The sequence below is a fragment of the Apus apus genome, chromosome Z, assembly GCF_020740795.1.
Source record: "Apus apus isolate bApuApu2 chromosome Z, bApuApu2.pri.cur, whole genome shotgun sequence".
Taxonomy (NCBI): domain Eukaryota; kingdom Metazoa; phylum Chordata; class Aves; order Apodiformes; family Apodidae; genus Apus; species Apus apus.
In genome coordinates, this window is record NC_067312.1 from 44695596 (window position 1) to 44708099 (window position 12504).

The 12504-nt window shown below is 37.3% G+C and overlaps 1 protein-coding gene across 1 annotated transcript in view; it reads left to right on the forward strand.

Annotated features, from left to right (window-relative positions):
- The first annotated feature begins 7473 nt into the window (after positions 1-7473).
- The window catches only part of SHC3 (SHC adaptor protein 3), a 57570-nt gene continuing 52539 nt past the window's right edge, over positions 7474-12504 (forward strand). Inside the window, exons 1-3 of the mRNA XM_051642439.1 lie at positions 7474-8351; positions 8807-8946; positions 9546-10427. Coding sequence (XP_051498399.1) covers positions 9888-10427 — 540 coding nt within the window. The 5' untranslated portion in view covers positions 7474-8351; positions 8807-8946; positions 9546-9887. The remainder of the gene's footprint in view (positions 8352-8806; positions 8947-9545; positions 10428-12504) is intronic.

The window sequence follows — 12504 nt, forward strand, 5'->3', positions numbered from 1 at the left end:
CCATTGTTTCCTTATATATTACACTTTTCCGTTTGGCTTCACCCTTGCTGTGGTATGAAATAGCTGTGTGCATGACTGGGTGAAGACGTTTGTTTTATTTTGTGCCTTTCTCCTTCTTCTTCCGAGCTATCAGTATTATAGCAGGAAGAGGAGAAAGAAGAGGCACTTTTAATTTAGTAGCCAGGTAAATAAATTTCTTTTCTAAATTGTCAATTCTTTTATTGATCAGTCTTGTCATCTCACATGTGTTTCCAGTCCTCCCTCTGCCTTACCATGCACAAAAGCAGAGGGGTGTGGTGTTTTTTGTGTCAGTACACGGGCTGGTGGTTGCCCCTCCTGTGCAGTGGGTGTAGCCTTGGAAGTGAGTGTGGCTTCAAATCTGGCAAGGACTGCCTCCTGGTGAGGGGATGGAGGAGTAGTGGGAGGGGTAGTGGGAGGAGTTGTGGGAGGAGTTGCTGCCCTGCTGGGAGGAGGTGGGGGTGTTTCTTGTTTTTCAGGTTTGTCCTTAACGAAGGACCCATATTTGCCAATTTTCACTGCAAAGTGCACCCTCTTCATTATAGTCTTTTTTGGGGAAGATCTTGGTTCTTCCTCCTCTGTAGTATTGTCAGAGCTTAGCTCCTCCTTTGAAGGACAGTATTTTCTGCGAGGCAGCCATTTCTCAACATCAGAGAAGTTTTCAAAGTCAGCCCCACTTGAATGTGAGCCTTCCTGATATTTAATGAAATCACCAAGTTTAGAGTGGCCAATTTGTTATGAAGTTCTTAATTTTCTCTCCAAATTACTATAGCAAGGGTAAAGAATGCTTGTGCAGTACCCCACTTTTAAATTTCTTTTTTTGATAGACTTTGAAAGTTTGATTCCCCCCTCCAGGTCATGTAAATCCTCTGCTAATTCAGCTAATTTCCCTTCTTTATATTTATTTAATACAATAGAAAATAAGTGGGGTGTGGGAAGGTAACCATGGGCACTCAGGTGTTCCTGAAAAGGGAGCACAAGAGGCACCGCTTAAGTTCTTGTTGGAAACCATCAGTTAACGGTTTTTGAGCCTCCCTTTCTGTGGTGCAAGCAGCACCATGGACGGCATCAGAGCTGAATTTTGCTGCCTTTATTACTTGGTTTTGTTCTTAAATTAGAAACACAGTGAATACAAGTTACTCCCCAATCCCACTTCAGACACCAGATTTAAAATATTAATATTAATTTATCAGAATCTGCCGAGAGATCTGCATGCGGCACTTGCCTCTCACAACCCTCTTTGCTGTACATCCTTGCTACATGTCTTTCTTATTATCAAAATTTCATCCTAGCTCATGTGCCCAAAGTACTTTGGACAGCTGCTGACCCTTAAAATACCAGTATTTTCCATCCTTTCTCAAGGATTTCAAGCTTTTCAAGGCCTGGTCCTGCTTCAGCAAATAAAACCTAAGGGAAATCACGATATACTTTTGTTACAGCAAAGAAATACACAAGCTGCTGTGGATGACAGTAGAGCAGTACACACATCTTCATCTCCATTCCTCTGTCACTCTAAACATTTTTTAATTTTGGAGTGCTTTTCAGAGTGAAGGATGCTTACTTCCCTTCTGGTCTGCTTCAATGCACATAGCTTAAAACAGTTTCTCAGTCTTCTTATCTACAGCCAATTACTTCTTGCCTTTCCTCACATTACTAGCAATGAAATCTGTAAATTTCAGTCCAGTTAAGTGGTCATTTAAATAGCTACTTAAATCCTGTCACCAAACCCTGCTTCATTACTGGGTCTTTTGCAAGTTGGCCACCCTGTTTGCCACACCTGTTGTCCTATCTAGGTAGTCTGACTCAGATGTAAGGAAGGCAAGCAACCTAGCCAAGAATACATACTTAATACATGCAGGTGTGCTTGTCTGTGACCATGCATGTGTACATGTGTCTGCATCTCCCTCTTCCCGCCTTACTGTACCCAGAAAGACATTAACCATCACTTCAGGTCAGATAACAAGCAGCATTAACAAAAACAGGTACAGTGATTCATACCAGCAACATGTACAAACAATGCAAAAGTAACTCAAATTCTGCATTCAATGGGATGAGTGCGTCTGCAATTAACTCTCCACCGCCACAGTTATCCACTGCTGCAGAATTGCCAGAATTATTTCAATATCAGCACTGATTGGTAATAGCTTTGCTATAAATACAATTTGTTGTGTAACAATTTACCCAGAAAATCAGTGTGCTTTGGTGGCAGAAGTTGGTGGGTTGTGTTTCAGGGTGAAGTTGATGCTAGTGAGAATTATGCATGTGTCCTGGCCTATGCAATAAATACATTTCCCTCCCTCTTCACAGTTGATGGCTCACATTCCTATCCTTCCCTTGCCTTCAGTTCAATTTGCTTAGTGTATCAGAGTCTAGAACGGATCTGGTTGAAAAAACCCAATGCTTTTTCTTGTGTTACTATTCAGCCATATCCACAGCCTGTTGACAAAACAACAAAGGTGATGCAATCAGGAACAGCAGACTGAACAGCTCTGCCACTGCCACCTAATCTCTGCATATACTGCCACGTTTCTGGCAAAGATAGCCATTTAATACTTTGTTGTTTTTCAGTTCTTATAATTTCAGTTACATTGTTTTCTTCATGGGGATGGGGTGTGAAGGTACAGGTTTGAGAAAGCTTAGTATTTTTAATGTACTGCTGTCTGCTCAGACAAGATACAATTAGCCTTGCCTGATGCCAAAAGCTACAAAAAATAGCATTGTGCATTTTTCCACATCATCCTTTCTATTGCTAATCTTGCCAGTATTTAGCTATCCTAATAACAAGTAGGTACTGGATTTTAAATGTTTTTGTGGTGGTAAAACACGTTATTTGTATGTATACTGTATATGTAATAAATTGTTTTATTTCATGTATTTATAAAGGAAAATACCAATACAACAATTTACATTTTCATAAATACAAACATGTTTTTTGAATGGCAACCAATGAAATAACATTTATTTTCATAATCTATAACTCATAGATATTTTTCTACATTTTAATAAATTTACCAAAGAAAATCTGTACAAAAATTCAGAAGCAATTAAAATTCACAGGCTTGCATTTTGAGTGGGAAATCTGTGATAAAATTTCACTTTTATTGAAACCAGTAGGAAACTTGTACAGTGAGAACTTCATATACAGTTTTTTTTCAAAGCAACTTTGAAAATCATTACTAGGAAAAGACGATACAAACAGAATAAAAAGCAAGTACACACACACACACAAAAGAAAAGAAAAGAAAACAAAACAAAACCACCAGGACAAAAATAGACACCGTATTACAAAGTAGAAAGGAAAACAACTGAATTATTAAACACATCTCATGAATGAGAACCAAGAAGATGCTGGGTTAATAAACAAGTAAATGGCTCCCCATCAAAGGAAGACAGTGAAAAGCATTCTTCAATAATTTGTCTGTGAACCAGGTTGCTTCTCTTTTTCTGGTTGTTTAAAATAAAAACATTTGGAGACACTGGGACATCAATGTCTATATGTGCAGAAGAACTGACATTTCAACCAGTGTAAGTGCAGCACAGGACCAAAGAGAAGGTTATGGCCCTCTTACTACATTACTTACAATACGGTACAGTTTGTCATGGGATAGTTTGTGGAAACAGAAGAAAAACATGTTTGGGAGATGTTCTTTGGGAAGCACAGTCCCCATGTAGGGAGATGCTTCAGCTGGAGTGTGGCTTCTGGCACAGAGAGCTGGCAGTAAGTTGGGACAGGGAGAAAGGGGAAGAGTGCAGCTGTGGCAGCTGTAGGCAGCCCCACAGACATGGCTGAACTTTAGGCTGAACTTGGAAAATACTGCCTTATTACACTGCTTCTACTTCACTTGCTCTTCACAGGGCTGGCTTAGAGAAAGGAAGAATTTACTGTGAAAATTTGGATTTTCTTAAGAGTAGGTCCCATGCTACAAAGTTGATTTAGTGGTAGACTGCAGATTTTAATGCACTCCCCTCTCTTATCCTGTCTTGCAAAAGCTTTATTTCATGTTCAGATTTGGGTATTATCTCAGATCCATCTTTACTCTGAACTTTTATAGTACATTGACTTTTAACAATAGCTCCCCAGGAACCACTAATGGAGCAGAAGGAGTTACAAGTTTAATTTTCTTCCAAATATTTAATGTCATATTTTGCAGGGTGTTAGTGTCTTAAGACAAAATTATTTCAGTATTTCGAACTAATAGAAAAACATTGTCCTTTTTTAAGGGCAGCTTCTGGCTGAAAACCTAAACATCCACACAGAAATTTGTAGGCATACTTCAAATCTTGATTTTACATTACCGTGATGTAAATTAAGTTTGAAATTGATCATTACTGATAAATGATCACTGATTTTAAACAGTAGCACTCCCAGCAATGTGGATTTCCAAAGAAAAATCTTGCAAAGTGCAGATTATGCTCCCATTTACTGGCACAGCACACCCATAGCAATAAGGTTGCCATGGAAACAGCAAAACTCTGGTTGGGTGAGAGACAAGGGGTGAGAGTTAAAGGGAGATGGGGGCAATTTGCAACAGTTTTGTCTTTGTGGGTTTTTTTTTGTTTGTTTGTTGTTTTGTTTTATTTTGTTGGTTTGTTTGTGTTTTTTTTATTTAATAAATCAGCCAGAATTAGTTAAAATAGGTTGTGTTTTTTGTTGTTTCTTTGTTATTTTTGCTTGTGGGTTTTTTTGGTCAGGATTTTTTGTGTGGTTCGTTGGTTGGTGTTTGGTTTTTTTTCTAGTGGAGAGCTTACAGCCTTTGCCTACAGGCCTTGGGGATTTTTTGTTGGGGATTTTTCGTTCTTTTTTTTTTTTTTTTTTTCATGGAATAATAAGCTGAGGACTGACTCAAACACCCAGTATAGAAAAAAAGAATCTAATGGCTGTGAGGCCAATTGATGTTTTTCTTTCTGCAAAATGTTTTGAAGTATAGATATATAGTAATGGCTTTTTTTAATTACACTGACGGAAACTTCAGTGCCTGTCAGTATTTCTATCAGCTATGTGATGATTCTCTGTTGAAATCACAGGAGCCTGTAACCAAGGTCTGTGTGCAGATGTATCAGAGACACAGAGCAAGACAGAATATGATGTAGTAAGTATGTACAGACAGAATAGATAAATCCAAATTATTTAGATTTTTAAAATTATTATTATTTAAAAAGCTACATGCCTTCTTGAGAAGGTCAGACCATAATGCTTTTTTTGCTTGTCTTGATGTTATCTTGCTTCTCTGTAATACATCATCAGAGGATGTCTCACAGAAATTAAGCTGGGTTAGGCTGATTAATACATGGATTAGAAATATCTGGTAAATACCTAGATCATGGAAAACAAGGTCATATTCTCTGTCTCGCTTAACTAATCAAGAGAAGAAATGTCCACACAGGATATTTGAAATCTTTGTAATATTGAAATGCCATCTTTTTATGTGAGGAATTGACCATTTGTGATATTAAAGCTTCTGCAAGGCAATGTACAAAAGCTGAACATTAATGTTTATGTCCATCATATTACAATGTGAGGAACAGCATCCTATTTGCTGATGACTTAATGCTGTATCATAATAATATTAATTGTTTAAGGCTTGTTGTAAAGAGGAATGTCAACTACCATGGCCCTGTGGCTACTTTTTGTGTGCCGCTATTAAAACTCAACTGTTTCTTATAACTTAGCTTACTCACATTCAGTTTGGATTTTTTTCCCCCAAATTGTGTTTCTCATGCTTATTTTTTAAAAAAATCAGTTTAGTCCACAAGCAATTTACTGCCACTGGACAGAAGCTGTTGAAATGCAAATTGTCTTTCAGCAGAATGTTAACAGTTTCTAGAACTTGTTTGTATAGAGCACATATTTAACAATAGTGCTTTACTGGAACTAGATATTTTTGCTGATTCTGATTTTATGCTTTATATCTCTCTAAATATGGATCACTGAATGTCTTTTTTTTTTTCATTTGGGAGAATTTCTTAATACAGATCATGGAAGACAGTTGTACTACCTGCATTTCCTCTTTATGGTGATGACACCGTCTTAGCCAGTTTAGCTTATCTATTGACAATGTCTCCTAGTTTTGCATCTGCAGCAATTTAAATCCTTTTAGACCTCATCCTAGCCATGGAAACCAAAATGTAGTTTCTCCCCTTTCCTCCCTCTAATCTTGCCCCCTAGTAAGTTTGTTTTGTTTTTTGTTTTTTTTTTCTTCTCCCCTTTGCTGTTAACAAAACTCACTTGCTTATGAAATATGGACTGCAGAGGGAGTTAAGATACAGAGGAAAAAAATGTTGGTAGCTAAGGATGAGCCCATGAGAGCCACTTGGAGGGATAAAAGGATGAAGAGTCACATGAGACACAGATTGCATCAGGGTGAGAGGAGGATCCATGATAAAAAAGAACTAAAAAAAAACAATGGAGGGAGAAAAATATTAAAAAAGTATAAAAGAAGGACTAGTCAGAGATGCCAATATTACCAGTAGTTCATCAGAAAAGCTATAGTTCATCAGAGGCAGTGTACACCCCCTTGCTGTGAAGTTATTGCTAGGATTATGTATTATTATGTATTATTTTGCATTTATCCACATTGAATTTACAGCTGCCATTTTATTGCTGAGTCAACAATGAACCCATTGTTCCATGGCAATTTGTTACTACTCATGGTGACAGTGTTCATATCCCTGCAAAAAAAAGAAAAAAGATTCTTTTCAATGTGGATCCACTTTACTAGCTGACCTGTTATAGGTGCAGTTAGAGAAATGGCATTTTGAGTGTATTTCTGTCAGTAGTGCTATAATAACAATAGTAGCAAGTTTGTTGTTTAAGGCTAGCATGGTATAGTCATTATGCAAGCTAGAGGCATGTTGTTGGAAATGCCAAAGACATTATAAAACTCTGGCAATAGCTAAGATTAACTAGATCCTAATTTTAATTGCACTTTATACCTATTACAAGGTCTCGTAATTGGGTTTTACCATGCTGCCTGTAGTGCAAAATTATCTACCTTTTCTATTTCCAAAATCTATAAAAGGCAAGGTTTTACAATGTTCAGTTCTCCCCATGTGGGGCCAGATTTGTAAAGGAGACCAGTTCCCAATCAGATGCTGAAATGAGTGCCAAATTTACACCACTGCGTTGTTCAGTGGCTGCTACTCCTCTGCAGCATCTAATACCAGATTTCCAGAGGAGCTGAACATCCATCAGATGCCATGGTAGTGTTTTTGTGCCAGTGAATCTATGTCAGAAATCAGTCCTTTTGCTGGTACTCTGAGAAGCTTTTATCCTCTAGCTTTCCCTCTGCCTCTCTTTAAGTGAACTGATGATCATACTGTTTTAAAATATGTACTTTGCTAATAGAGTAAATAAGTATATGGTGCTTGCTCTTTTTTTTTTTTTTTTTTTCTTTTTCTTTTTCTTTTCAGGCAGGTTTGATGTGGTTGGGTTTTTTTGTTTGGTTTGGGGGGGTTTTGGGTGGTGGTGGTTTTTGTTGTTGTTGTTGATGTTTGGTGTGGTTTTGCTTTTTTTGGTTTTGTTTGTTTGTGATTTTTGATTTTGTGCTTTGTTGGGGTTTTTTGTTTGGTTTTTTGTGGTTTTTTTGCATCGGAGGTCTCTGCAGGCAAACCTGTAAAATCTGTGAATCTGCTGGAGGACACAGAAAGCAGTGTAACACCAAGCGAAATGTGTGCGCATTCATGTTCCATCCTGGATGTAAAGGAACTGGCTGAATGAACACGTCGGGGAGGAAATGAGATCTGACTCCTCAGTTTTCTTCTCCTGCCACTCCTGTGAACAGCCCACGCACTTCTCCGGCACCACCCTCTCTTCTACAGGGGCTTTGCGACCCACCCTGGTTTGCTCAGATGCCAGCTTAATTTTATGGTGTTGCTGCAAAAAAAGTGCCTCCTGTGCTGAAAATGGGATCTTCCACTATTTAGCAAAGCTTTCCTGAATGACTCATCACAACCGGCTGGTATTGGCTGGGCTGGTGAGCACCCAAGGGATTGCCTGGCAGAGGCTTCATTCACAGAAGTGTGAGGATGCTAGCCAGCCCTTTCATTCACACACACAGAAATTTCATTCACATTTTGCAGTTTCGCTAGCCGCTTCTAATCAAGAGAGCCATTTGGGAGAAATAGGGTTTTCTTGGCAGTAGAAACATGTAAAAATACGCTGTGGTGTGTATATTTGCTGTTGCTATGCTAGGAGGATGAAAAGAGAAATGAATGCTGTGTGGATGCTGTGTCAGGTTTGCAGTGTACTGATGGAAGGCTATTCTGCACATCACTACAAACCTGCTTTTACACTGATTAGGACATTGCCATTGCTCATCACTGCTGGATAAAAGGTGCTGACTTAATTTAATGTGTCATGAATATACTAATTGAATAGCTGTATTTGAGCTGGCTGTTTAATCATATTTGTACTTTTTATACTGCAGCCCTTAGTCATGGGAGAGGGAAGGAATTCCATAGGATTCTTCCTTTAAATTTTGCTGCAGTTCGTAATTTGTTTAAACAATAACCTTGCACTGTGCATCTTTTCTGAATTTGTTTATAATGCAATGTATTGTCCTATATTCAAAAGATGATTTGCAAAGAAGATCAATTTATAGAATTGCTCCAGGGCTTCTGAATGGGCATTGTGTAATACAATGCTGTACACATTTTGTATTTTTCAAAAAATGTAGGGGAAATAAAACACCTGTTTTCTGCATGTTTTGCTACTTCTCAGATCAGTGTTCGTGGCTGACAATTATGCTTAGTAAAACCTGGTATATTTTTTTCCTATTTTTCACTGCAGGATGTCAGTTTGCTGCTACCTTGAGTTCTGAATACTGTAGGATTTTTTCAGTTTTTCAGAATTAAACCAAACCTACGAGTGAATTGAAGGTCCTCCTCATGTTTTTCTTCAGCATGAATATTGTGATGAAAGAAAAAAAGGTCTGTTATGCCTGTTGCTGGATGTCAGAAAAATACTGTTTTTCACACATAGGTACTTACATAATTCCTGCATTTAAGTATATAGTTGTGGACTAACAGGGGAGAAGGATTTCTTTCTCTATCAAAAATCGGATATAACAGTTTTCGTAAGAGACGGCGTTGACACAAGACACTTAAAAAATCTGTTAGGCTGGTTTTGTATAAGAAAATGTGTATATTCTTTAGTTCTGTCATCTGTTCTGAAAACCTTTAACATGTCTCTGTTTTGCCAGGAGGGGATACAGATGTGTAAATATTATCTGGATATTTGCTATCCAATTGTGCCTTTATATATTCACAAATATGTGAGATGAAAGAACCTTTAAGCAGAAGAATAAAGTGTGGTGTTTCATAAAGGCTGTTAATCCAGTTTTTAAAGTAATTGCCTTTGGTACCAAAAGGGTGGTGGTGGCAGCAGTGGGAGGGGAGTGGAATTAAAGGCTGGAAGGAAGTATCTGTTTGAGAAGACAGAAAAGGGGAATTTGAGAATTGATTGGTGCTAGTGTGCTGTAAGTGGGTGGATGATTTTTTTTTTTTTTTTTTTTTTTTTTTTTTTTTAGAATTGCTACAGGAAGTGATTTGCAGTGTTCACTGAGCCTTTTGTTGAAGAGGATCCTTCTCATTTGTGTGAGTCATGCTTTTGCTGTGAGCGAGTTGGCAGCTCTAAGTAGGACTGGGATCTCTGTCACAGAAAACTGTTATTTCACCCAGCCTTAACAGGGAACCATAAGAAATTTATTTAGAAAAATATTTTTTTGCTCTTCCTTATACTCGTTGCTTTTTTACCCCCAAATCCTGTTATCCATCCATGTTGTTATGCATCATCTGCTATGTTAGCACAGGCATCTCCTCCATTGGCATCAGATTTGCCAGAACATATGCAGGAAACCAGATAGAAGGGCATGCTTCAACGTACCAAGTATAACCGCTTCAGGAATGATTCGGTGACATCAGTTGATGATCTTCTTCACAATTTGTCCATGAACAGCAAAGTCTCATCAGTTACTACGACTTCAACAGCATCTTCGTACTTGGTATCACCAGAGGTTCTTCACAAGGACGAAGAGGATGGACCCACCACCCTGTGTACCCTCATCCATAAAGTGTCCCACTTGAAACTCTCTAACACAGGCAGCCTTTTGGGTATCAAAAACCTCTCATCTGCAGTAAAGGAGCTTGCTGTCTCTAAGTTGCAGGGAAGCTCAAGTGCTTCCAGCTCAGCAGCTGGGGCTTCAGAGAATACATGTAACCTTGTCTCTGCCACTTCGTGTTCTCAGCAGGACGTGAGCAAGATGAGTATGGGGAAAAAATCACGGTCAGAGGAAATGCACCTGGGATGTGAAGACTGTAATCAACGTAGCAGCTTTGTCAATAAACCCTCTCGAGGATGGCTGCACTTGAATGAGAAGATCCTGGGTCCTGGTGTGACGTACATCGTGAAGGTTGGTCTGATTTCTTCCATTCTCTGTTTTTATCAATGAAAAATTTTCTACTGGTTTAGATGCCATGTTAGTCAAGCTAAAATGATCTCTATTTATATATTCTTTTTTCTTTTCTTTTTTTTTTTTTGGTGCATAATGCATGGTATGCTAAGCAGGAAGGCAAGGTTTGGAAGCAGTGTAAATTTGTTAAATTAGAGCAAACCTGCAAATAGGTTCTTTGTCAGATAATCATGTCCTACAGCTGTGTAAAAATACTATTCCAAAGATAAAGTCTGGTTTTCTTACTTTTAGGTTTGTTTTTTTGTTTTGTTTTTGTTTTTTTGTTGGGTTGGTAATTTTTTTTCCTTCTTCTGAATTTAGATTTTCTGTGTTATCTAGCATATTGTATATATGTATCTTGGATATACAGGCTTTCAATATGTCTACAACATACAGGAGGGAAGAAAGTCTCCTCGATGTGTAAAGAACAGTTAATCTTGCATGATGTTTCAGTTTGAAAATACTTCATGAAAAAACATGTGTTTTTAAAGTGAAATTATCTTTGAAATCTTACAGCAGTAAGGCAATTCATAACCTGTTCAGCAATAGAAATACTGATGTGGGCAGAGCAGGACAATGCAGCTTGTTTAACATAATGAGAATTCATCCACCTTATTACTCTTTTCAGTTCATTGATGCAGCATATGAAAAGCAGAGAAACCAGAGTTTACAGGGTAATATTTCCATACACTTTGAAAGCATTTTGAAATTATCTGTTAAATTAGAGCCTTTGAGAGTGCACTGTTTATATAGTCAGGTAAGAATCTGGTTACACTTTTCAACCCACTGTTCAGAAAAATGTAAAAATAATTGTCCAGAATGTGTTCTTCAGTTGTCATATTTTATTTGCCATGTCTGCCTATGTATCTTCAGTGTTAAACTGTTTTGTAGCAGACTATTAATATGATTAATATATTTTAAATACAATTTTGGTTATAAGTGTCACAGTATGAGTTTATATCAGGATGCTTTAAAACTGAGTGACAGCCTTGCTCCTTAACTCTCACAGTTTTTCCTCAATTCTCATTACCAAAAGCAGAGTTCATATTTTACAGCTGGAGCACTAGGAAGCAGTTTTAGTTACTTCTGTTAGTAGTGATGGTAGATTTTGCCAAGTGATGGTAGCTGGAATAAGTTGGCCAAGTCAGAGCATTATTGAAATTGTACTGTCTTTTCTACTACTCCAGAATTTACTGGAACTACAAAAGATTCAGTGCTACCTTTCAGAACACAAACTGCTGCTCTGATACTGTTTGAGAAGTGTCTTGATAAAAACCCTACTTATGCTAGATATAGTGGTGTTAAGACCCTGTTGTTCTTTTGCATGGAAATATTCTTGTTAACAGAAGGTCATTTACTGTATTTCCATTAGCTGAGGGAATGCAACTATTTTATTTTTTATTTTGCTTAGAATATTTTAAGTAGGCAGATAATAACTGTGAGAATTCTCTGGTGCTGTTTGTGTTACCCGACATGATCATTATGAAGCAGAATAAGCACTGTATTAGTTTTCTTATTTTTTTCAGTGGTCAATCTTCTGTATGCTAGAAGAAGCTGATACCCTTGAATTGAAAAGAGAGTAAAAATTCCATTCAAGTGGACCTACATTTAAAGATAAAAATCAACCCGTATCTAATGTTGTTATTAGAATATATATTTTAATAATGCAGCAGGTGTCAAACACTTTAAAGTATTAATTTATAAATATAAATATTAAAAATTTATTAAAATATATGTACATTATGTACATTAGAATTTTCAAAAGAAATAATTAGCACCATACAGCTTACATTTTAGGTGTGTATTAATGTCAGTAAATTTATGGAATCTAGATTATTATTTCTATTTAAAAAATAGGGTAATCATGCTCTCTGGCGTAGAGTCATAGAACCCTGCTCTAAATGTAAAAAAAAAGGTTAAAATAAATAAAAAATGAGTGGTTAATGTATGAATGAAAAAGAAAGCAGTCCTGGTTAGTTCATAATTTGACTGTTCATTAAGTATCTCTGATTTTCCTCAGCAACTGCAGCATTCATAT